The 27981-nt window shown below is 40.8% G+C and overlaps 1 protein-coding gene and 1 long non-coding RNA gene across 3 annotated transcripts in view; one reads left to right on the top strand and one right to left on the bottom strand.

Moving 5' to 3' along the window:
• Positions 1-10366, top strand: part of LOC147019666 (semaphorin-3D-like) — a 137838-nt gene extending 127472 nt beyond the window's left edge. For both annotated transcript variants that reach the window (XM_085894269.1, XM_085894270.1), the window contains exons 17-19: positions 3240-3373; positions 5865-6072; positions 8686-10366. In XM_085894269.1, the coding sequence (XP_085750395.1) occupies positions 3240-3373; positions 5865-6072; positions 8686-8903 (560 nt within the window). In that variant the 3' untranslated portion in view covers positions 8904-10366. The remainder of the gene's footprint in view (positions 1-3239; positions 3374-5864; positions 6073-8685) is intronic.
• A 314-nt stretch (positions 10367-10680) lies between these two features.
• The window catches only part of LOC147019664 (uncharacterized), a 54841-nt gene continuing 37540 nt past the window's right edge, over positions 10681-27981 (bottom strand). Inside the window, exons 2-3 of the long non-coding RNA XR_015061476.1 lie at positions 12211-12419; positions 10681-11041 (exon numbers count right to left, since the gene is read on the bottom strand). This is a non-coding gene — a long non-coding RNA (uncharacterized LOC147019664). The remainder of the gene's footprint in view (positions 11042-12210; positions 12420-27981) is intronic.

Below are 27981 nucleotides of genomic sequence, written 5' to 3'. Positions count from 1 at the left end.
AAAATTCCACCTGCCTACTTGCCGACCATTTATTGGTTTCTGTCCAAGCTACTAAAAACTTTCCTGGAATGCCTTTTAGTTTCTTTTTTTCCAACGTCATGCTTTTCACAAGTACTGCAGTTCTTTCCAGCACATGCCTTTGAACCGTAAAAGCCATTTCTTATTTTGTTTTACAAACAATTGAAGCTGACCCTTTATTAATCACAACTCTGCTTTAATGCTCAGCAATGCCACAGCTTGATCGCCTGCACTTGTATTTCTGTTTTGAAAAGTTCCCACGTGCAACAAATGCTGCGATTTGCACATGTGTGTGCGTGCGCCTGTGTTGATCCAGCTAGCAGGAGGTTGAGCCTGAACATGGGTTACAGGCTCTGGGCTTAGATTGCCCCACTTTGCTGCTTCCTCTCAAGGTTCAGTGGTTGAGAAACAATCCTTAGAGAGGTGAAAGCTGTATTTTAATTAATACAATCATGATAAGCGAGAAAGACAAGATGAGATTATAAATGCACAAATAAAAGTAAATATATTACTCTTTGAAAAGTAGTGGGTAAGATTGAATGAGGGTTTAATTGAGTGTACATCTTCCATTTCAATCCAATAGGACAACTAGAAAGCATCTCAAAATGCAAAGCCTCGTCCGCTTTGTACTCGAACTAAACTTCACGAAAATGACAGTTTAATAAAAAACAAAATCGTGCATTTTATTCATTTGTGTTCTCCATATTCTCATAATAGAGGTTTGTTGAAGATTTGACGACAAGAGCTCAATTAGTAACAATATTATGGCCTGGACACACATTGAAGCTCAATAGGAAATAAATAATCACGAAAGCGATTTTTTTTTTAAACGGGGTGTCTCGCGCTCGACCAGCTGCGGCGTGGCTAACCCAATTTTTCATTGTTATTTTCTCCATGTTCTTACAAAAGAGATTTGTTGAATATTTGACAACAAAGCTGAAATGGTGAAAAAAAAGTTATGGTAAAAAGTAATAATAATTAAAAAAAAAACACACAAACACACACACACACACACGCTCACTCACCAAACCCCGTCTCCTGCTGTGCTGGTGGATGGACTAATCAGCAACAGTAAATCAGCAGATCTACAATTACGAGAATATTAGGTTTGATTGACAACTTCATCTGCCAGAACTACAAGGGTGGTTTTGAGGTTGACAAGGATGGCTTTAATGTCAAAATTTTTTTTAAAGCATGGTGTGCTTGATGAAACGTCATTTATTTCTCAAGGTATTCCCTGCCACATGTAAATAAGAGTTTCTTTACAAGGAACTTCAATGCAGGAAGAGGCCATTAGGCCCATCAAAGTCTGCACTGTTATTACCAACTTAGGCTTGTTTATCCATGCTCTATCCTTTCAAATGCATGTCCGACTCGGCCATGGTTTGAACTGCCGACCTCCCAGACTTGGAGCAGACGCTCTAACCGTACACCACTGAATCTGGAAAAAAACTTCATTAGATTTCAAGTCCAACGCCTTAACTACTCGGCCACCATGGCATGTCCCATCGATGTGGTATTACCTTGACACCGTCTGCATATAAATCTTCGGGATTGGGACACAGTCATTTCAGGTCAAGTACTGTTCACTTTTGGCATCTCCGTTACCCATTTTGCTGGTTTTCGACAGCATGTGAAAATGCTTAAGATTCCTCATGAAGCCATGGCCATTTTTTTAAACTCAATGCATACATTTAGACACAGAACTACATGAAAGACGTGCATCACCAAACGATACAGACTCCCTGTGAAATTCATCTCGTCTTGTGTTCTCCGGCTTTACAAGGAACTCAATGATACACCTCTCTTCCACAGCACACGCGACTGTATGAGCTGTCATCTTGGTTTTAATAACCAGTGTTGGTTAAATAAATTGATCGGGGAAGACAATATCACTGCACAAAATTCCAAGTTTCTAATTCTGGGGTTCCTCTTATGATATGCAAAAGAAAGGACGAGGCAAAAACAGCCAAAATGGTGGGAAAAATCCACTGCCAAGTACCGATCGTAAGAAGTGGTTTTCCTTTGAGATAGTAGCTGGAGAAACCGATATGGCAGAGCCGAGGGTCTCCACCTCAAAAGTAACTGTTCACATCTAGCATATCTATTACTGTGTTGAAGTTGGCATTCCAGCCACTTACTTCGCAGGGCTGGGCCCAACCTTTATCACTCCTTCTAGAGCCAGGATGTTCTATGGGTCTTGACGTGACTTGGCTTTACTTCTGTGCTGTGTCAAACCCACCCAAACAAAATGCTCGCTCAAAGATCATGGCCTTGTACATATCGACTCATGAGATGTTGGCAGCTGGCAAACAGACAGATGCATTGTGACCTGTCTCCTCCCTACCTTTCTGCTTTTAATGCCAATGTAGTGTCCCTCCCTCCCCATACCCCCTCTATCCCCTCATTCTAAAACTCCATCTATGCTGTATGCACTATTTCAAGTGTTCCCACCGATACCTTAACTGACATAGAAAGTACAAACACTCTCAGATTGAACACATCTGTGTGCTCATGATTTGTACATGCATTTGTTTATTCACAACAGGTGTTGTCTTGTTTCTCTGTTGATTCAGACTTGGCAGAATCTTTCATTCATCATTGACCCTCAATCCCCTCTCACTGCTCGAGTAATTTCCTTGTTCTGCTTAGCTATGGTGCAGTGTTCACTTAAAACAATTCAAGTTCCTTTCATACCCAGAGAGGACAGGAACAGAACGGGTGTGTAAGTTAAAAGATTTCCAAGTCAGCACGATTGGCTGCCCAGCTCATTATCTCAATTGTTCATGTAAAATCCCCTTCATATGTTCTGAAATAATTTGTGTATTTTCAACAGCAAACATTGGCAGTAGCGCTTGGACAATTAATTGTTTAACCCTATGGCATTCAACTACTTTCTGCTGACTGTCATACCTGGCAACGCCTTGGAATCCCATCCAAGAATGCATTCAATCCTTGAGCAAACTTGATGTCCGAGAGGCGGCTTCATCAGACCTTTGGATCCCCTGTTTGCCTGGACTCAATTGGAGATTTTTGAGCGTAATGTAAAGTGGTTGTTTGTTATCAAGCAGGTCAAAGGGCTTGTCAGAATACCGATTGTTGGCTTCCTCTGTATAGACTAGCAAGTAAATGAGTATGATGCTGCAAACTGATTGCAAGTAATATTTTCTGGTCTTCTGTCAACGTTCTACATTCCTAACACTTATTTTCTGGGTGAGCAGCAGGAGGACCTGATGAAGAGGAGCTGCTAATGCTGGGTGTTGAGAGCAATGCCACATTCTTAGAGTGCAGCCCACACTCTCCACAGTCCACCGTGGTCTGGCTAGTCCAACACAACACACGACCTCCGCAGGAAGTAGGCATTTATATGCAACTAAGTTTGTTTTTGACGAGCACATTGTAATTTTCCATTTTTATAAATTTTCATGTTGGGAGAAATATGCAACCCCCTTCCCATTGTATTAAGTTTAGTTGACGTCGATTTATTCCGTATTTTATAACGGTGAGATTGTGGATCAACCTCACCCTTCTCCTACGCAATGCAAGTGCACCAGATAGCCTCTCACTCCCCTCTCCTATGCATATGTAACAGACAGAAGTCGTCATATCCAATGATTATTTTAACAGTCATTTAAAAACAAAATGATTCAGTTTAAAAAAACAAAAAACTTTTTTTTTTCTTCTTTTGTAAGAGTGCTCCAAGGCTCATGGTGGAACTTGTACATACATCAAGTGAAAGAGAAGTACAATTTGAAACATCAGCTTATGTTAATGTGAATTATAAGGACACCATTAAGGAATGGATAAATCAAAGCATAATATGGGATTTGAGCATGGGATCCCTATATCGTGAGGCACATGTTCAGATGGAAACATCAATCAGCCAAATCCTCCATAACAATTCAATTGTTCATTGTGTTGAGAATCACAAAACTATGAACCCAGCCCCAAAATCAAAATGTAAGGAGAAAGCATCTCAAAATCCAAAGCCCATCCTCGTTCGCTTTGTACTCGAACTAAACTTGACAAAAACGAAATTTAAAATAAAATTGTACATTTTATTCATTTATGTTCTCAATAGTCTCATAATAAAGGTTTGTTGGAGATTTGATGACAAAAGTTCAATTAATAAAAATGTCATGGCCTGGACAGACACCACGAAGCGGATTTTTAAAAACCGGGGCACTTTGTGCTTGATGCGCTGCAGCGGCTTAATAAGGGCTATTTATCACCACCATGTCTTTTCCCTTTCACATTTTGACCAAATATTTAATTATTTTCTCAATGATATCATAATAAAGGCTTGTTGAAGATTTGATGACAAAAGGTGAAATGATTAAAAAAAAAGTTATGGCCTGGTCAAATACACACACACACACACACACACACACACACACACACACACACACACACACACACACACACACACACACACACACACACACACACACACACACACACACACACACACACACACACCCCCGTCTCCCACTGAGCAGGACGACGGGTTGATAAATTGTATTGTAATCACATACAACTTAGTGTTATAATATTTCCTTTGATTTCTCAATGTACAACTTTAAAGTCGAAATTTTCTTTTAAAGCACAAACCTTGAAGTTTTATCCACCTTTCCCTCCCTTGGGATAATGAAGCCTCAAAGGGCACCGCGTTCAGCTCGGGATTAATCTGCACCAAGCAGGTGAGGTTCAAGGGGGGCATTCGTGCTGCAATTTCCAAGCAATGTGATGTGAGAATCTGCTCTACAGGCTCTCCGGCTGTATCCAATAAACCGCAATGCAGTTGGGACGTGGAGAAGGGTATTTCTCGAGGCAAAGAGCGATAGCAGCTGCTAGCTGTCGGCTGGGTGTTCCTTTTCTGTTCACGCACTCAACGGCCTGCCATTTTCACAGTCACTCAAGTGAATTCACCCAGAGCTAGTGGCCTAGTGGCGTTGCATTTACTCAGATTCCTGCCATTCAAAAAGATTTGAGGTTCAATTAAACTCACTAAGATCGATCGATTCAACAATACCATTTAGTGCTTCAAAATATAATACTTTACACTCTAAGTTCAATACCATTTCACTTTGGTCTTCTTCATTTGTATGCAGCACAACGCTGTGGGGTAGCATTATTGGCTGAGGGCACGGGCTGTGCTGCTGAAGCAGTGCCCTTTGTAGGTCAGGGCAATAATTTGGAATTTGTCCAGGATGCCAGTGAGAGCTCGCCTACACTTCATGAAGGACACCATGGGATCTTTAATGTCCACCAACAAATGCCACAGACGGGACACCCAGTTTAATATCCATCTGAGAGACGGTACACACATTTATGAATCACCTGCCTGTGATGCACCGGGATGACAGTTTATAGCTGGGTCGGGATTCAAACCCGGGTGAGACAGCTTAGTGGCGAGTGTGTGTACCTTTAGGCCATCCTGTCAGCCCATTTCACTTTGGTAAAAAGGACTATCAATTAAACTGTCGGTTCGTAACACAACCACTGCTGGGGAGGTTCTGCTGTGAAATTTAAAGATGGATGAATTGAAGATACAATCAGTAGTTGTCTCATTATCAGGCAATTAAGAAAACTTATAATTGACCTCAAAGGTCAAAGAGACGAGCTCCATCACAACAAAATTTTATGTTGTTGACTAAGATATGAAATTTCCTTTCTGATGGATAGCAACCACCACAATCTTGTTGCGAACACATGATGGCTTCTGAAAACTAATGCTGTTGTTAAGGTAAGAAAACAGATGAGCAATGGTGTTAAATGAAGTAACTGGACAAATAAAAGTGGTGGAAACTGACCACTTGTGGCATTAACCTACAGTTATTTTGCAGCTGAAGACTGATGAGCGTATACTCCCACTTGGTCCCGGGTTGCTAATTCGGCAACTCCATCAAAACGATGCGGGCCGCTACCTATGTGCCACACGTGAACGTGGCCTGCTCCGTATGATTCGCACAATTAGACTTCGTGTGCTCCCAGCATCAGGACTTCGCCAGAGTATCACAATTCATCAGGCATCGAGGTCATTGCTTTTCAAAGGTACGTTTTTGGAAACAGTTTGACACGTGAAAACGAGCAATTTCTGTGGCCTGAATTATAAATAAACACGATGATTTTAAAAGAACAAAAAACACCGTGGGCTGTCTTTGAAGAAGGTCGGTGGTCTCTGTCTTTCTACCACCTCCTTTATGGTCTTGCACCCTCTGCTCTTTCTGTGCTTTGTCCCTCCCAAGTTCTTGCAGGGTGAACATGGTCCACCACCAACCCCCTTCTGGTGAAACTACCTAAATCCAGGATCACTGCTCAGCTCCACTCATTTGTTCCTCTTTTTCCCCACCTGTGGAACCAACTTCCACATTCTCCTGAATATCACAAATATTTGTGGAAAAATTACAGGCCCAGACCAGGAATCAAACCCAGGTCCTCTGGCAAACCATACCAGTGCTCTGCCATCTGAGCTATCTGGGAAACCCACCAGTTGAGTACCGCAATTCTTCCACATATACAAGTGCCACTCTCTTCCCTCCCACTGCTTCTGGGGCACTCACTGCCAACCAAACGCGCAGCTTGGGCCAGCTCTCGAGAGGGTCTTTCTCCTCCATCTCGTTCTAATTCTCCTCAATGTTGTTCTTCTCTCCAGACCTTCAAGACACCTGTTCACCACCATGTCAGATCATCCTCCATACAAAACCATGATCTTTTCCACCCCCGTTAACCCACAAGCCCACATCCTTCCAAATTTCCAGTTCTCCTTCTTGAGAGTTTGCATCTGCATTCATCCTGTCCACCCCATGCGTCCTCCCCTTCCCCTCATTATTTATCCAAGTTTGCTGTTGGTGTTTTCCCCTCTTTCTGTTGTTCCTTTCAGTCTGTTCTACTGTTCCTGATCCATTCAGTGTTCCAGTCCCCCCCCCCCATGAGCCTCGACTTTGTGTACAAAAAAGAATGGCAGTATTTGCTGAAGCTTATTTTAAACATTAGCGTCCGGGTTCCTTTCCTCTCGCCAACATACCATGAGGTGACATGGGACACCTCCCATCATGGAGTGATGGATTTTCAATCGGATAACAATAACATCCAAATATACACAACCAAAACTCAGTTAAAAATGCACAAACCTGGCTCGCAAATCTTCAAGTGACACAGAGCAAAGCAAAGGCACCTGTGCACTAAACACGACACAAACAACGAAGCCAGTGATCGCTGGTTCAGTGTTATGCTTTCGATTCAAGAGACAATCACATCCGTCCAAAGCTAATCACCAGTGATGTAAAAATTTATCTTCAACGTAAAACTTGTCATTCACCGAGATTTGTAACTGCAGTGATGAGAGAAGAAGGAAGAGGAGGAAATGAGACAATGGATGTGGAGAAAGACAGACCATCGTGTTCCATCAGTGATCGTGTGCACATTGGCTAATAATCACAGTCAAATTAAGGCTGAAACTCAGGTCTGGATCCTCTCACATAAAGCAAACATTTTACCATGATGATGAATCCAATATGAGGGAAACAGCTGTCTACATCTAAACCACTGCTGAGCCATAATGATCTCATGGAATCAAAGGTGCCTCCCTTTTACGAGGACATGCCCGAGCAATTCTGGGTAGAGAATTTCTTCGAAGTTTGTTTTGGTTTATTTTAGTGAGGTACCTCATTTGGTTTCTAAGATGTGTAGGTCAGTCCATTTTGACATCATTAGCTTTGTTTACAACATCAGCTTTGGGGGTGGTGCCTTTAGCTCGAGATCTTTGCTTGAATAAGTCGAGTAACCATCTCATAATTGAAATGAAACTGTTACTAGTTAACTTATCTGTTATAAAAAGGATCTTACTCGATCAACTCCAGGTCACTGTGAAGATTGGTTGCAATTCAAGATGGACATCTCTTTTCTTCTTTGCCTCTGCCACTGAAGGTGGATGGAGGTTATGTTTTCACCCCTGGCTGTCTGTCTGTTTGTCTGTCTGTCTGCCTGTGAACAGGATCTCACAATAAGTTATGAACGGATTCGGACGAAATTTGCTGGACAGATTGGGTGTGTGACGATGATGAATGGATTCGATTTTAGATCAGGATCCGATTACTAGAATTTTTGTTTTTTTAAATTTTTTTCCAAGCGATTCCTCACAATTGAGAGATGGGGTCAAAAACGGAATATAGTATATTTCAAAAGTTTTGGGAAGATTATGGCGAAACTTGGTGGACGAGTTGGGGAGGTGACAAGAACAAGTCGATTCGATTTAGGTGAAGGCCCAGATGTAGATCTGGCATATCAGTGAGATACAAAACTTAAACTATTCAGCCTGGCGGAGGTATGCGCTCCACCGAGTGCCATTCTAGTTTTGTCTCTGTATTGCAACTTTTATGTTTTTCAATTTCTACTGAGTTATATTACATTTGTTCCAATTTAAAGAATGAATAAATCTACAGGGCGAGAAGATACAACAATTATTCCCTTTTTGTAGAATATGGTGTGTATATAGCCCCTCACTCCCATTCCTTCTTCAGTTGCAGTTTTAAGTCAACAACTAATTTTCCCCTTGATTTTCATTTTTACAAAGTTATGGATGCAGGTGCACTATTTTACAGTGTGGATGAGTGTGCATTTTCTTCATATTTTTGATTGATGACCTGAATTTAATGTCATGTGCAGATTTCCTACGACAGCCTGCAGGCCTCAAGGCCATGTGTCACCGCCTGTGGCAGAGGTTGCCCCATGAAACCCACCCTTCACACAAGTGGAAACTTGCCAGGGAGGCCCGAAAGCAGCGCAACCGTCGTCATGGAACCCACCAATCTGCCCGACGTTCCCCACGACACGTGCAGCTTCCAGATAGGCATCGGATCCTCACAGCCCTTACTCGGCCATGATGATCAATTACAGACTCGGCTCAGCCACGACTTGAGCCCATTATCAAGGTAGAATAAGTGTGTCTGTTATTCTGAATGCCATCTCGAGGGAAACTCACTCTCTTGTTCCAGGTACAGTGGGATAATCGTCTAAATAATGGAGACTACTTTAGTAGATCACTGACGATTTGCTGAGAATGGTTATTACAAAGGTAGAAATATTATGTTTTGTACCCTGTAGGGCATGTATTTATTCCAACATAAAGCCATGTGTTTATTTGAAGCTGCCTATAGACCAGGGGCAATGTTTAAGACCATTAGTCATAAAGGGTGGACTTCAATCAACAAGCATTTCCTTGGATTTGTTTAGTGGCCTGCAGGCAAGTGCAACATGCAGTGATCTGCCCTATTTGTCTAACGGAGCTTAAAACGAAGGGCAAGAAAACATGAAGCAGTTTTCTTTGCATTGTCAGGTGAGATTTCTATTGACAAAATGAAGAATCTACCATTGGTCAAAATAAAGCTTCCGTTACATTCTCACGCCAGTATCTGTCGAGGAAATGCCTAATTTTTCATGCTTGCAGCCGTGCACAATTCCACCAGCCCACTGCTTTTAAAATCGAGCCCTCTGTGCCTTGCGGCACACCGCCTCTCTTGGCTTCAAATAGGCCTATTTCCGACCTTCTGCTGGCTTGTATTTCAGAAATCCTCAGGATATTTTGCTCACCACAAAGTACACATCATCAAGAGACCTGTTTTTGGGGGTGGGGGGGATTTCAAGTTTCTCCATCATAGCACCTTGCTTGGGGCTACGAGGGTCTTTCATCAAGAAAGGCATAGTCTCTTGTTACCCGATACGTTAAGTGTGGGCACGCCCTGTCCACAGCCCCATGACAACCTGTAAGGCAAGCTGCTGTGGCTATTTCTTGATTCCCAGGCACAAGCCTGCCTGCTCGTTTCCCTGGCCTTCTCAGCTGCATCAATAGCAGGAGCGGCAGAAGCAGGAATAACAACTTGGACTGGAGATGTCTTCACACGCGTCAACACTGGGCCACTCGTAGGCATCTGTGTTTATAAAGAGAACTAAAGAATCCTCCGCTGGGATTGTCTGGAGATTTTGTCGAATTAACTGGTTGGCCTGTGAAGGGCCGTAAAACCGAAAGCTATAATCTATGCCAAAACGCTAGATTTAAAATCTGCTATTATATCTTCCTTGGCTTTGCTTGTTATTTTAAATAACCTGAAGTTGAAATGGAATATCCCATCCCATTATTAAACAGTAGGCATAACTAAAGGCTCAAAGTTCAAGATTGACGAATATAATTATTAGGCTTGCAACTGCCAATGCTCATTTTATGTGCCTGAAGTCGTACATTACAACTTGGCTTATCTGTATATTTTGAAAACGACGTGTTCCACATTGGTGTTTGTGCCCATACTATATAATGCTTGTCTTGTTTGTAATAAAATAGCCCAAAAGTGTTCATCCTGACTCGCACTGTTTCTGCTACAGGACAATTTTATTCGCAAATCTGTTTTATTTTTCCTTCCCTATTTTTTTTCTTTTTCACAATTACTACAATGCTTCATGCAAGCCAATTGCAAGTCAGTCTTTCCTTAATATCCCAAAATATTAACACCTGTCCGACGATAAGTAACACATGCAGATATTTTTTTCTGAACTGACACCGCTAAACCATCAATGGCTGCATTTGAATGAAGCCAAGTGTGAGTATTTCATTATTTCATTTTTTATTATTATTATTATTTAACTTTGATCTTTCCAAAGCCATTCCAGTTACCACCACGTTTGATTAGAGGCAATCTGATTCCCAAGAACGTGAGGAATTCTTGCGGCTGAACTTTGTTTGTTTATATTCTCGATGAATCGCGGACCAAGAGGAAAGCCCATTATATTATATATTAATCACTGGGCCGGTTTCCTGTGCCACGTTTTCGTATACGTTTGTTTGGAGCGTGCCCTTTTATAGATGCAATTGCTGCTTTTGGCTGCAGCCGAGTGTCTTCCTAACAAGGCTTGGTTTGTTTAGCTTGCAGATGTGTATTTCATTCTTAACAACACTGATGTCATCAAATAAGGTTTTGTTTGTTTAGATTGCAGTATCATAGAAAATCCCATGTTAAATCAGTCGCCAGTCCTGGGAAAAACAACAACAAACAAACAAAAAAAAAATGACATTATCACCCAAGCACCCAGTTAATTGCACAACACTTCATACAACTTATCTAAGGAAGTTAATTCTTCATAAAATCCCACCAAAAAGTTAGAATAACCCTTTGACGGGAAGATGTAAAACTATCAACAAAGCGCTGGACGTGTGTATCTGCGTTTTATCGAGCTGTACGTATTTATAAAGTACTATCAAACAACTGCCAACTCTTCCTTCCTCCTCTGCCATTTGAATAATGCGGCACACATCTTTCTAACTTGTAGCACAAATACTGCTGAGGAACTTGTAAGTTTAACAGCACTCTCTCTATCCACCGACCCATTCTGTAGCAAACATGCAAGTCAGGCAACTTTGGCATACACAAACAATTTCTCAAATGCAATTCTAAGAATAGGAAGTATTTACCAATACGAGTAGAAGCTTACATCCTTACTCTGACTCTGGAGGTACTCCTTCCAGGAGGTGAGAATTTCTTTTCACACCAAGCTCAAACACGCTTACAAATACTTTCCAACTCTACACACCGCAAACTCCTTGAGCAAAATCTTACTGAGTTGCTGAACTATTGAGTATTGCCTATCGTTTGAACGTTTATTCTGCTGAAGTGAGACGTTCATGCACTTCTAACATCGTTAGATGATGTTTGTGCTTAGTCTGCACAGTTTATATCCGTATGAATTCACTTGTTATTTCATCCATTGGGACCGTACTCTGTGCAAAGCGTTGGTGATGCCTAAGCAGTCTCCTTGGCTAGTCGGTACAATCCCAGATGGGTCGCCACTCCAATGCACGATACCAGCAATCTGGCACTAATTTTGCTGATCTCAGAAGAATGACAGAGTCAACCACACCTGGTATTAATTCAACAGCCAAGTGGGATTTGAACTCACGATCCTAGGATCCCAAGCCCACCACCCGAACCATTAAGTGATGCAACATGCTGTGATCTGGCATACTTGTTATTGCAATTTGACAAAATGAAAAAAAAATTAAATTAAAATGAGATGGTGGATAAATCACACATTCACATTCTACCTGCAATACCCTCGTTTATCAGATTATACTCTGCAAACTCATTTGGAAATCGAAACTTCAGCCCAGACAGCCTCTTGGGCTACGAGTCACAATTCGCATACCTTGTGATGACGTCATGCCGTTATTAATGAACCATTGCCACTTTTGCCACCACATTGTACGTTCAGTTGTCATCGTGGCATGCGTTCTTTCATCCACGGGTAATTCATTGACAACGATGATAACAGCAATATCCCCACGTTGTTCGCCATCACAATGCCCCAACTTTTCGACCTTGATGATGCGTCCCCTCCATCTGAATGGACCCCATCTACGAAAACAAGGGTGATGGTAACGTCACATTAGGTGCTGGGAAGTGATATTCAGACTCAATAAAATATAGCAAACTCGTGATGCCAGTAGACATATGCAATATATTTGATGAAACAAAATAAAATCAGCCAGCAAGCATTATCACATCAGTGAGACACTTTGGGATTCAACTGGGGTTCGACAAACGGGGCATGTGAGCAAAAATGCATCACAGGACAAAAGCTACAACAGCAAGCAAACGGTCAATGTCACAAACTAGACCATTGTTTACACATTAATCCTGCTGCTTTTAGGAAAGCCAGGTGTGCGGTGCCACAGGCTCTCTGAGTGTGAACTTGACACACAGAGAGTTCTACCATTGCTGGCATTGCTGAATGCATGTGGTGACAGATGAGCTGCTTCAACTGCCTTCTGCTAGTCCATTATATCACAAAACATCACCTTGGTGAAAAATGGAATGCAGATGTACATCTCTCTGTATTGTAAGCTCACCTGTCACTTTTTACTGTTTACAACCTCTTCATGGAGGTTTGAAAAACTAAGGCTTCATTTATTAATACTGTACAAACATCAGCTTTGTCTGAATGGGGACATTGCACTGAATAATCATTATCATGACGAAAATACCTTTGCATTTCCTTATTAGAGAGGGATTAAGAAGGTAATGAAACAGAAGACCAAGAAGGGAACCTGGATAAGTCAAGAGCAAAGATGGAGTCATCAGGAGGAGCCTGGATAGGATTCGGGTTTCAGCCGCTACTCCACAACTCTCAAACCCATCCAGGTGCAGCCAACTGAGCCTAGCAGAAAAAAATTTCTGCAAGAATTTACTTCTTATGAGAGAGAGATAATGAGAGGAATATAGAGATGAAAGAGAAGAAAAAGCAAGAATTGGAATGAATAAAGCGAATTATAAAAATAAAAAGACGATATAAAAAATTAGAAAGAAGTGTGAAAGGAACAAAGAACAAAGATGGTGGGAAGAACCTGGACAGATAGATTTCAGCATTTATTCCCCAGGCTCAAATGCAGCATGATGTACATTGTACAAGCTACTAGAGGTGTAAGATTTTTTTTGGACACCCAGTCAAAGCTCATGGAAGAGCTCGACCACAGAATGGATAAGAACACAACAGAACTCGAGGGGAGCACTCGGTAGAGTGCAAAACCTCCGCCGCCAATACTGCTAGGTCACTCAAGTGAACCTGATATCCTATTCATTCAATTTGACCTCACAGAGTTATAGTTTGCAACTTTCCCTTTTACTTTTAACTTTTACATACTCAATTCATTCGTCATAACTAGATTCCTTGAGACAGAAATTGATTTTACGTGGGTATATCCACCTGAAGTTCCAAAATCAGCCGCAATTATAATTTTGGCATTTTTTTTGTTGGAAATCACTTATAACATGCAGAGATGCAAAAAAAAAAAAAATCGAAATTTTGTTGAAAAAAAACTTGCAAAAATTTTTTTCTCTCTAACAATTTTTTTTGGGGGGGGGTGGAAATCACTTAAAACATGTAGAAATGCAAAAAAAAAAAATTCCAATATTTTTTTCAAAATGGCCGCCATAGCGGCCATATTGGATTTTGGACCAAATCCAAAATCTAATGGCATGATCCTTGGACCATACCTAATCCCCCCACGAAATTTCGTCGAAATCCGTCCAGGAGTTTTTCCGTAATACTGTTCACAAACAAACAAACAAACAAACAAACAAACAAACCAGGAGCGACTCCTTGAGGAATATCTGCCTACGAGAGATTCCGATGAGAATCGTTCTACAGAGTAACCATGAAAAATATGCTTTTGCCTCATAACGTCACTAAATGACGTCATAATGTCTCAAGCTTGACATATCTAGAAAGCACTCATCGAGGTGTTCAATTTGAGGTACTACACGATATGGTTCCTAAAACTTGAAAATTTGACCTTGGGGTTTTTTGACAAATATGTTTGACAAATTTGACAAATATGTTTGACCTGAGGCGCTAACCATGAAGGTCAAGACCAATCGCCACCAAAAATTAATCAGCTGAGCGCCAGACCATGAACTATATTCCCATGAAGTTTGAAGACGATCCAATCAAAATTACTCAAAAAATAAGGGTTTCGTCGACTCCCCTGATTTGCGACAAAGTGACCTTGACCTTTGACCTTGACCTTCAAAATTTTGTGCGCTGAAAGGGACCTCTATAGGCCTCTGATATGCGAAGTTACAAAAATTTCCAATGATAACTGTGCTCTGCAGAATTTTTTATACGTGATTACAGACAAAAAAAATATAAAAAAACATACAAGCTGACTAACATATCTTGCAATTGGCAAGATAACAAACTAAACAGAAAGGGGTGAAAACAGTAACCTCCGATCTTCGATGGTGGAGGTCAACAAACAAACAAACAAGCAGTCATAGACTGGTACTTACAAAATTATCAACTTGACCTCTGACCTTGTCTAAGAAAAGCTGTCTCCAGAGAAGGTAGCGATGCAAACCAGAAGTTTCTACGATGATTCTGTACCAAACCATCAAAAATCCAATGTTTTGGATGTTTGACCTCACTGTGACCTTGACCTTTGACCGATTTTGACCAAAATATATTCAGCACTAGCCATCACCCTCCTGAATCACGTGGTGTAATTTGATATTGGTAGCTTCTTCCGTTCTCGAGTTATCATTTTTTGGATGTTTGACCTCACTGTGACCTTGACCTTTGACAGATTTTGACCAAAATCTAATCAGTGCTGGCCATCACCCTCCTGAATCACTTGGTGTAATTCGACATTGGTAGATTCTTCCGTTCTCGAGTTATCTGTAGCAAACCATCAAAAATCGAATATTTGACCTCACTGTGACCTTGACCTTTGACCGATTTTGACCAAAATCAAATCAGCTCCAGCCAACGCCCTCCTGAATCACGTGGTTTAATTTGACATTGGTAGCTTCTTCCGTTCTCGAGTTATCGTGCCTACAAACAAACAAACAAACAAACAAGCAGTCATAGACTGGTACTTACGAAATCGTCAACTTGACCTCTGACCTTGTCTAATAAAAGCTGTCACTCGAGAAGGTAGCGACGCAAACCAGAAGTTTCTACGATGATTCTGTACCAAACCATCAAAAATCGAATGTTTTGGATGTTTTACCTCACTGTGACCTTGACCTTTGACCGATTTTGACCAAAATCTAATCAGCGCTAGCCACCACCCTCCTGAATCACGTGGTGTAATTTGACATTGGAAGCTTCTTCCGTTCTCAAGTTATCATTTTTTGGATGTTTGACTTCACTGTGACCTTGACCTTTGACCGATTTTGACCAAAATCTAATCAGCACTCGCCATCACCCTCCTGAATCACGTGGTGTAATTTGACATTGGTAGCTTCTTCTGTTCTCGAGTTATCTGTACAAAACCATCAAAAATCGAATATTTGACCTCACCGTGACCTTGACCTTTGACCGATTTTGACCAAAATCTAATCAGCACTAGCCATCACCCTCCTGAATCACGTGGTGTAATTTGACATTGGTAGCTTCTTCCTTTCTCGAGTTATCATTTTTTGGATGTTTGACTTCACTGTGACCTTGACCTTTGACCGATTTTGACCAAAATCTAATCAGCACTCGCCATCAGCCTCCTGAATCGCGTGGTGTAATTTGACATTGGTAGCTTCTTCTGTTCTCGAGTTATCTGTACAAAACCATCAAAAATCGAATATTTGACCTCACCGTGACCTTGACCTTTGACCGATTTTGACCAAAATCTAATCAGCACTAGCCATCACCCTCCTGAATCACGTGGTGTAATTTGACATTGGTAGCTTCTTCCTTTCTCGAGTTATCGTGCCTACAAACAAACAAACAAACTAACTAACAAACAAACAGAAACGGAAGGCATCAATATACTTAACGAAATCTTTAGATTTCGTAAGTAACAAACAGAAACGGAAGTCATCAATATACTTAGCAAATCTTTAGATTTCGTAAGTAACAAACAGAAAGGGGTGAAAACAGTAACCTCCGATCTTCAATGGCGGAGTTTAGCAAAAAGAACAGCAGAAAGAAAGGGGGGGGGGAATTACAACAGCAGGGCCAAGGGACAAAATAAACGAAGACGGACAACAAGGGAGAATGCAGGAGGCAGATGAGATGAATACAGAAGCAAATTCTCAGGAAGGAAAAACTAGAAATTGGGTGGGGGTGGGGGCGGGGTGGTTTAACGCAAGGAGAAGAGTTGGTTTTTGATGGTGGATGATCTGAGATGGTGGTGAACAGTTGCCTTAAAGACCTGCATGGAAGAATGAGACTAAAGAGAATGTGTAAGCTGGCTCTACAGGTAAGGATAAAAAGTTATTAATGAGCGGAGGTGAGCAGTGATTCTGGATTTTGTAAGTTTCACCAGGAGGAGGGTGGTGGACCACGAGGGCCCTGCAGACACTTGCCTTCCACTACTCTCCAAACCAATGCGTGGCTCTCAACGGGGTCCTTTCATCTCCTCTCCCTGTCAAGGCTGGAGTGCCCCAAGGCAGTGTTCTGGGCCTAGCCAAATTATTAATCTTCATCTACGATCTCTCTGGCTATCTGGAAAATCCTCTTTATCTCTTCACTGATGACTACCCCCACAACTGTAACATCCCCCATCCTTCCAATTGGCAGGCTGCAGCCTCTTCCCTCTCTGCAGACCTTGATAGAATCATGAGCTATTCAACCATTTGGAACCTTTCAATCCTGAGAAATCCCACACACACTCTCCAAAAGGACTGGCTTGCAAACCCTCCCATATACTTTATTACCCTTAACAATCCTCTTGAAAAAATTCAATCACTCAATATTTTGTGTTTCACTACCAGCACGATCTTTCTTGGGCAAACCACATTTCAAAGTAGGCTCTCAAAGCTCGCCACCACCTGGGCATCCTCCGTAATACAAAAAGTCCTTCCTTCGCACATCTGAACTCTTATCCACCAACAAGAACTTCATCCGCAGCTGGATGGAGTACAGCTCTCCCCTCTGGGCTGGCTCTCCTGCATCACATCATGCTCAGCTTAATGCCATGAAAAATCAAGGCCATCAATATCATCATAAATCTTCTATGATGAAGCCGAGTCAATGAACCCATCACAGAATGGTCAGTTAGTCTCTCTGTCTTCTAGCACCTCCTTTCTGGTCTCGCACCCTCTGCTCTTTCTGTGCTCTGCCCCCCCCCCTCCGCTTGGGTTGAACTCTCACCTGTTGACATTATCAGCCCATTTTGCTTCTCAACGAATAATCCTACAAGCTTAGAGAGTAATAACAAGAAAACATAAATCCTGCTGTTGATTTTGCTATTTCCATTGAAATCCTTTTACACTTATACGAGTAATTTAAAAAACAAAGTTTTGGCTTACGTGAGACACCCTTTTAAAGCTCCACCTACAAGCCTTACAATACAGTAGAAACGTATATAAATCAGCAACAAATCCCTGAAAGCATAAAAAGGCGACTGAAGTTTTCCAACCACACACAATAATCTCATTTCATTGAGATCAGATGCCTTTAGGAGCTGGTACAAACAGTTGATGAAGCTCGATAAAACAAAAGATGAATCTGTAATACAATCAATGACTGAATTGTTTTTCAACTATATATTATGTTTGTCATGTACACTTCGCTCATATATTTGACCCAATTGGAAATTATATATTGTGCTTAAGAGGCATTTCTGTGAACTTTTGACAAAGAGAAACAAAAGACTCAGCCTTATAGTCACTGCAATGCCACCATCTTTATTCTCAATCCCAGCCTGGGACTTTAATCTCAGTAAAACGTCATTCCTTATATGCTCAATAAGCTGTGCCTTAAGCTTTTCGCGAGATGAGGGATAAAAGAAAAGCCCAAAGCATGCTGCTGGGAGGACCTCTGGCCCCTTGTCGGCAGACAATGTGGCTACCATTATGCAAGAAGCCATAAAAAAAGGCAAGGCCCGAATTCCATGTGACGCTGTGTGAAATCAATTCAAACCCTTGAAGCAAATCGACCAGTTTTCAATGAATTAATGTATTTGAGTTTTCCAAATGTGTGAACGAAAGCAAAAATTATGCTGGAAGGGAGTTTTTGTTGTGGAAAAGGTTTTGCCTTTGATCCACTTTGAGCTTTTGTAAATTATTTCCTCTGAAAGATTTTTTTTGCCGAGTGAACCAAATGCAAAAGAAAAACATAATTCCTCTGGCAACCTCGTTGGCCGAGGCATACAAAGGTCAATGACAAAAAGGCGAATAATAAGCCTAGAGGGCAAATTATTTTTGGATATATTTATGCCTCCTCCAACGAAGGCATGATGTTTTCGGGGTGTCTCTCCGTCTGTCATCAATTTTTGTTTCCGTGATAACTTGTGAACCACTGAAGGGATTTTAAACAAACTTGGTAGAAAGGTGTATTGTGATGCAAAGATGAACTGATTAGAAATGGGGGTTCAAACGGTCAAAGGTCATGTGAATTTCAGCTGAAAGTAGCAGATTTCCATTAGCGCAATAACTTGTGAACCACTGAAGGTATTTTTTAACAAACTTGGTACAAAGGTGTATCGTGATGCAAAGATGAACTGATTAGAAATGGGGGTTTAAACGGTCAAAGGTCATGTGACTTCTAGCTGAAAGTAGCAGATTTCCATTAGTGCGATAACTTGTGAAGCACTGAAGGTATTTTGACCAAACATGGCATAACTATGGACTGCAATACAAAGATGAACAGATTCAATTTTGGGTTCAAAAGGTAAAATGGCCTCAGATCAAGTGCCCTTTTAATGAAAATCTGTGTTACTGCAATAGCTTATGAACCACTCAAGAGATTTCAACCATACTTAACATACTTGCAGACTGGAATACAAATATAAACTGACTTCATTTTAGATTTAGCAGGTCAAAGGTGATGTGCCCTGTGAAAATCAAATTGCAGACCATAACTCGAGTTAGAAGCATCTGAAATTATTTCTCTTCTACTTATCTGTCTGTCTGTCTGTCTCTCTTCCATATATGTATATATATATATATATATATATATATATATATATATATATATATATAAATATATATATATACATATATATAAAAAAAAAATTTGACACCTCCCACACTCCTCCAGCCGAAGAAGCTGCATAAAGCAACCCAAGAAGGCCAACATAAGGTAAGCGCTTTGCTATTTCAAACCATTCCCAGAATTCCTCCACAGCTATAAAGACGTTCACACATGAGAATCCCAATGCTACACACGCCCTCAGCTGCCGGAGCAGTTTCATCGCTTATTGGCGAATCATCAGCGATAGCACAGACAGCAAAACAAACCAGTGAGGCTCCCAAGCACGTACCACGTGCAAATGTCAAAAGCAGTCAATATATAAATAACAACAAAAGACCCACCCATACCTCTCACCTGTGAATGGAGGGAATAGCCAACCAGCTGTAGTTTTTTTCTGAATCAGAATAGCCAATTCTGAAATAGCAAAGCCCTTACCTTGTGTAGGCCTTTCTGGGTTGCTTTATGCAGTTTCTTCAGCTGGAGTATGGGAGGTGCCAATTATTTATTTAATCTGAGGTACCTGGGTTTAGTGAATTAGGTGAGAGCTGATTGGCTATTCCGTCCATTCACAGGTGAGAGATGTGTGTGGGTCATTATTTGTGGGTGGAGGCATGTTGACGCATTCATGTCAAATTCTACTTTCTAGTTTTTTCTGCCCCTCAATATTTATCTTGATTTGATTTTTCCATCATTGATCCTGCTTTGGCTGTATTTTTTCCTTTATCTATTTTTTCCCAAACATTTTCTCCAAAACTACTTTTTTTTTCTAGTCACAAATCTGAGGATCAATATTGTGATTATGATGTATTAGATGACAAATTAAATGAATACCCTGTTGTATATAGCAGCTGGAGGGACTGGCAAGAGCTATTAGTTACATTCTACATCACAAGACTTACAATATTAGCAATGAGTTGCCGAGATCGATTTGTTTTTCCATTTTGATCGAGACCAGCTGTATATATTGAGACTGTTGGAGGAGTTTGCAGTGAAAAGTGTAATAAGTGAAGCTTCCAGAAAAGTGGCCTTTGCCAGGCCAATTAAGAAGCCTTGAGGAATGAAGAAGAGAAAATACAGTTAAGAGCATAAGCCCTTTATATTTTTCTTTAAACAGGATCTAAGGCTCATAGTGAAAAAAAACCACACACACAATTTGGGAGAAGTAGCATCACTTCACAGGCCACTCTAGGTATCAACGACGTCACAACAGTGGTACCACCTTTCTCACCACACTCAGCAGGCCATTTCCGAAGAAAGAATTTCCTCTTCCCCATATATACCAACCTTTGGGGATTGTCCATGCTCTCTCCTTTGAGATGCTGAGTGTCAAACAAGGAATCAGCATGTACCATTTTTTAAGTCTTTGGTATAACTCAGCGAGGGTTTGAACCACTAACCTCCCAGACTCGGAGCGGAGCGGACTCTCCAACAATAGCACCAGCGAATCTGGTAAGAGCCATTACACCACCTTTCCAGGAATGGTCAAATATCAAAAGAAGCCCTGCACCTACCATACGATACAGCTGTGCCACCCTGATTGCAATGTGCTAAAGTTCCACCTCCCTGATTGTCAGACATATCTCATACCCATAAATTGTTTTTCTCTGTTTCTGTGGCAAGGGTATATCGAGTTGATGACATGAAAGCCAATCCAGTCGGTGTCCATGCCATTCCTAATATATTGGAGATATAATTTGGCCTCTGCCCTCTGATTATACCAAATGAAAACACCCCATGCGCATTCGTGTAGTAACCACGTGTTATTTTATTACTTTATTTTAAAAAGCAATGACTTTCAGTATATGTTTCACCAAGAGGATGTGATATTTTGTATTTTGCCACATATGCTCATGCGCCACTAGCCAAGCGGTCTTTGCATCACATAGTTATCTGCATTGCCATGGTTCAAATACACTTGTGTGCACACCACATGGTGTGTGCATCCCACTTTTTCAGCATATGTGTACAAAATTCCGCATATAAAAGTACATGTCTTTGTAATCACGTTTCATTCATGCCAATCATTTTCTATTTCCAAAAGCTAAAAAAGTACACCTTCGCATGATAGTAGAGTTCCCACAATAGGGTCCCGTGACCGTTTTTCCGGGACCAAGGTTTGAAGGTTGATTTTAGTCAATTTGAGGGTGCTGATTAAAATGAGCTGGGGTTAACCTCGTGAAAATGTGGGCGAACTTGGCCAGATGCGAAAATTCAAAATGGCCGCCATGCTACTTCCAGTATATCAAAAATTGCATATCTTTGGTTCTACATGTCCGATATTCATGATTTTGGGGTCAAAATATATGTTTTGAAGGTCAAGGATGTCATATATTACCACTCCAGATTGTTATATTTAAGGGTTAAGTCACAAAATATGAAATATAACTTTTCGGGGGCCAAATCCAAGATTGTCGTCGAGTAACATCTGGAAAATAGTAAAAAAATCAATGTTCTTCTCATAATATTATTGGCAGTGAATCTTTTCATGCAAGTAAATGTTTGTTTATATGTGGGAGTGCACAACAAATTGAGACAAGAAGAGAAGGACGCAATCATTGTCTTTATTTTCAGAACATGATGTGTCCATAATATCGATTTCTCAACTTTTACACTGTTTAGGCAGGTTATACCATTCTTTTGTATGTCCCTCCTGTACTTTATCTAGAACAGTAATATGATTAAAGAATATCAACATTCCTTCATTTTGTCTGTAGAGCAACAGTGTTTCAATGGAAAAATGAAATAAAACATGAATTATCTGAATTCCCGGCAATTGACGCTTTCCCGGTAAGTATTCTTGTAATTTGCATTGACCAAAGTTTGATGTACTGTCCAAACTGTCTTTTATCTAAGACAGTCATAATAAAATAATATTAACATCTCTTATATTTTGACTGTGGCAATGTTTTTACAGTTGTAAATTAAATTAAATGAAATCTCCATTGAAACACATACATGTAATCCTTCAGTCACTATCTGAGTCGCTGGCTCCAGAGTCACAAACCTCATCATTACTTTCAGCCTCATCATCGTGCAACAATGTCTGTTCTTGTTCAACCAAGTCATGTAAACTTCTTGGGAGTGCATCATGGGTATACCTCACTGACACACATCTACCGTCTTTCATTGTCCATCCATGGTTGGTGGGATTTGGGGGTGCATCCGGCTTGTCATAATTTAGTTGAATGTAAACTTGGTAGTGAACTCGCGTCACATGCAGATTGTGAGAATCTGGATCTGGTGGGATGCCGGACGTGGACTTGTTTTTCATCTGACCCCACTTCCGTGCTCTGGCTTCACCTAAAGTTTTACTGATTGTGTCATTATAGATGTGTATAATAGTGAATGTGGCCATTTGCTGAAGCACCTCTTGTGTCACTGGAAGTGTTTTGCCAACATCTTTCAAAAGATTGCGTGCCTCCTGAGTTCCTGTTCCTTTTTCATAAACTGTGTTTTTCCCATGTCCAAAGAAGCCAGATGTTGTATCAGATCCACTATGGATTTGTAATGGGATTAATATTTCAGCTCCATCATCAGAGCAAAGGTCTCTGCAGCTGATGATTTTGTCTTTCCGTTTGATAGCAAGGGTGCCCTCCAGTTGATGTGCAACATATGCAGAAAGAATCACTACATCTGTGTCCTCGGCATCAATCACGATTGTCTCCATTTTTACTGCTTTTCCGATTTGCAAATAGATGAAGAACAGCATTGTGTCCGCCTCAATGTGACTACATTCAAATTCTTCCATCCTTTCTCCGGAGATGTTCCAACAATTTTGCCTGATGGAGTACACAAAGTCAATTTCTCTACGATTCTTTACAAGCATGGTGAACTCATCATTTAGAAACTTTTGCAGCCTTTGTTTGTTTCCCTGATTGCTGAACAGCACCTGGAAGTTCTTTGTGGCAGGAAACCTATCTGATGTTTTCATGTACACATTTCTGGACCCATCTCTATATGCTGTCGTGGATTTACGACGCTCATGCTCACTGTCTTTGATGGGATTTTCCACACCATCGGCATCATTTACAAAACCAATCTGGCTTGCATTTGGATGCCTTCTGCGAATAACGGAAAAAAGCTTTTCAGCATAATCTCCCCACGTGAGGGCAGACCCATCAGCTTTCTCACGATCTTCTGTAGTTGGGGTCGCTAACCTCCACAGGAAACCCATATCGACGAGGGAAATGTACTGATCTGGAAAAGGTTCGACAGGCGGCATGTTTAATTTCTCAACTAACTTTGATTTTTGCACTTTCTTCATGGTACCGTTGATGTTAAATATGGGAAAACACTCATCTGTCACGCGAAATTCCATCACCTGTGCGAGAGTAAACTTCTCTACACCAGATTCTGCCAGCCAAATTAACGATGCCATTGCTCTGTTTTCCATAGCATCTGTCTTTGTCACTTTGCCCGAGACTGAATCCCCAGTTACAGGAGGTTTGCTGAAAGTGTATCTTGAACATCTGTGTATAGTAGCATCAAATGGTGTGTTCTGTGAAAACATTCGTTCTCTGAAGAATTGAGTCACGCTTGTTTCACCATCTTTGTGAGCACTTTCAAAATCACGTACCAGGTCACCTGAGGTGACAACACCGGAAACCAGAGCTCTCAGTTGTGGTTTATCCAAGTCAAATGGGTCACAGTCAAACTCAGTGATGCAACTGTCTTGGTCTTGGCCAACCTGTTCGTCAATCTTCAGACGACTGGGGGTATTCTCAATATGCTTCAGAGCAGAGGTCTTCATCTGTGCCAGTGTGCGAAGAGCTGCCCTTACTCTGTTGACTGAGTTCACGTTCCTCGTAGTAGTTAACAGCATCTACTCATTCCGCAGAATTTTCAGCCATCCAGCCTTCATCTTGGAACCTTTGTTCATTGTGATTTCAATCCAGAGGTCTAGAGGCAAACACGAATATGGCCTGCCAGTCATTGATTGTGCAAACAATCCATCTCATAGGTATCTAGCCTTTTCCTCGGGAAGACTACTTACTTCAAGCCAGAATTCCACAAGCCAGCGAGCATACCGGTCATTGTCATAGACATGGAGCCATGGCATCATCATTCGCAATGAAGCCTTGAATTCGTCCCAGTTCCTTGTTTTCACTGCATGGATATTCAGCATCAGAACTTCTACCATGGACATGAAACTCAACCAATACTTAACCATGGAACTGTTAGATGACTCGGCGCTCTGGAACACTTGTTCCACGAAGGACACAATATCTGGGTGAGATTCCAACTCTGAGTAGACTTCCTGCTTTTGCTCTGGAGTTGTGGAGGATTCCTGATGTATGGCAATCTTCTCCTTTGTATTTTCAGACAGGGACACCCCATCCTGCATGCCTTCTCTGATCATCCGTCGACTCAGAGCTTCATACATCAACCGAAGACATCTGATGTTACGTTTGTAGTGTTTCCCACGTATAATGTACACATCATGTTCTGAAAATAAAGACAATGATTGCGTCCTTCTCTTCTTGTCTCATTTTGTTGTGCACTCCCACATATAAACAAACATTTACTTGCATGAAAAGATTCACTGCCAATAATATTATGAGAAGAAAATTGATTTTTTTACTATTTGCCAGATGTTATTCGACGATAATCTTGGATTTGGCCCCTGAAAAGTTATATTTCATATTTTGTGACTTCACCCTTAAATATAACAATCTGGAATGGTAATATATGACATCCTTGACCTTCAAAACATATTTTGACCGAAAAATCATAAAAATCGGACATGTAGAACCAAAGATATGCAATTTTTGATATACTGGAAGTAGCATGGCGGCCATTTTGAATTTTCGCATCTGGCTGAGTTAGCCCACATTTTCACGAGGTTCACCCGAGCTCATTTTAATCAGCACCTTCAAATTGACTAAAATAAACCTTCAAACCTTGGTCCCGGAAAAACGGTCACGGGACCCTATTGTGGGAACTCTACTATGACATTCTTAAAAGCCAATGTCCGCATGCCATTTGCTATAGGCCTGTGCAACAGTTACATATGTGATTATAAACAAGGTTATTTCCTGGGCAGTTCCGATAATCCCAGGTACGTCCTGAGCAGTGCAGCTCGACTGCATCTGATCCGGAAAGGTAGTCGGTAGTTGGTAGAGTGATTCGGTTCGGGCAAGGCGTACTGAAGGCGTGGTTCCCCAGTAGTCGAAACCGTGTGGTTAATTAGGTAACTTGTTTCTAGACAGGAGGACCCTACGCCACGTGGTTGAGATATTGGCGTCCACGGTCGGTTAAGCGACCCGCCTCATCACGGAATTATCCGTGAGCGACGGCCGACAATTCCGGGGAGTCTGGTGGGAATCGACTGAGCTTCCCCCACCTAGTGGTCGTTCTTTGCCAGAACCCAGCACGCAACAATATATATATATATATATATATATATACATATATATATATACATATATATATATATATACACATACACATACATATATATACATACATATATATATATATATATATATGTATGTATATATATATATATATGTATGTATATATATATATATATATATACATACATATATATATATATATACATACATATATATATATATATATATATATATATACATATACATATATATATATATATATATATATATATATATATATATATACGTATATACATATATACATATATACATATATACATATATACATATATATATATATATATATATATATATATATATATATATATATATATATATATATATAAAATAACAAACATCAAAGATGTAAGGAAGAACTCAGACAAAGACTGAAATCCAGCAATGAATCCAAAACCTAAAAGCAACAAGAAGTCTATCATCGGAGAAGCAAAGTCCACACAGCATCAGGATATGGTACGAGAATAATCAAAATAAAGACCAATTACTGCACCGTAGTCCCAAGAAGGAAGCCAGACATAACAACACACACACACACACACACACACACACACACACACACACACACACACACACACACACACACACACACACACACACACACACACACACACACACACACACACACACACACACACACACACACACACACACTACTGGTAAGTACTTACAAAAGCTATTTTATTTGAAGTTGTAACTTTAACCTACAAGCAATTAATTGACCGATTTCCCAGCTGGGTACCATTTTTCATCGAGGTTAAGGTTTTGAACATAACAAAGGGAACTGCAGGAGAAAGTTGAAACACCAATAGCAGGGCTGAGGGAGAAGGAAGTCAGAAACGGAGAAATATGCGATGCAGGTAACGATGAGGGTTAGGGGAGAATGGAAGGGGTGGACAAGAGGGATACCTAAGCAAAATTTTGGGAGGGCTGCGAGGTGGTTTAACGAGTGTCGAAAAGATCATGACTTTAGATGGGGGATGACCTGAGATGGTGGCAAACCACTGTCTTGAAGTCCAGAAGGGAAGAATGAGATTGAAGAGAGTGTGGAAGGTAGTTCCACAGGTGGAAAAAGAAAAGCGATGAATAAATGATTAGAGGTGAACAGTGGATTGGATTTAGGCAGTTTCATTAAGAGGATGTTGCTCGTGGATTGCATCCATCCTGCAGATCCTTGGGGGAGGGGGTAGGGGGGGTTCGCAGACGACAGAGCACTACGGAGATACTTGGGGACTAGGAGGAGGTTGTATGAGACAATGATTTTTTTTTTCAACAATGACTGAATGAAATTTCCCCACAAAGCTGAGCAGTACAAGTAACAACAGCAGGACTTAAACAGACGTCACTTAATTTCTTCAGAACGAAGGAACAACCTACGAAGGAGCATATTTGCTCGCACGCAGAAAGAGCAATATTGTCACTAAACATCTGAGTTGTCACCATGCCATGCCATTTCTGATTTTGTGACCAAGGTACATATACGACTATAGATGTTAATGTACTTCAATTGATCACCGCACAGGTTAAAAACTCGTCAAACCTAACCTGTCTAAGCTGAAACATCATGCATACTGATTTAGCAGTGTTGTACACAATATGAAGTTACGTATCATTTTGTTCACATATCTCTCGTACCGTCTGCACGGCTAACATAGAAAGAGCCAGCAAACTCATATCACCGTAACAAGTGTTATTACCAGATATCCCCGAGACTTTACAACCAACTTATGCTGTATTCAGGCTTTTTGAGAGATCATCTATGTACATATTAAACAGAAAAGGGGACACAACTCCACCCTGTCTGACCCCATTGGATACCCCAAAGGCATCAGACAGTATATTCCCCCACCGAACCATAAACATTTGCTTCCTAAACCAATTTTGCAAACGACATACGAGGCAAGTGGATACACCACAATCTAACAACTTTTTGAGAAGTGTGTACCATGATTAACTCTGTCAAAAGCCTTCTGAGCATCCAAAAAACACACAAATGCAGAGCTTCCCTGAATGACACGAAAAACCAATGACTTGCTTAAACACATACATTGCTAAATTGGTGAAATGACCTTTTCGAAAACCAAACTGATTG

Source organism: Eptatretus burgeri, chromosome 9, assembly GCF_056783735.1.
Source record: "Eptatretus burgeri isolate ZD-2024b chromosome 9, Ebu_testis_v1, whole genome shotgun sequence".
NCBI lineage: Eukaryota > Metazoa > Chordata > Myxini > Myxiniformes > Myxinidae > Eptatretus > Eptatretus burgeri.
This window is presented reverse-complemented; position numbering and strand designations above follow the sequence as displayed.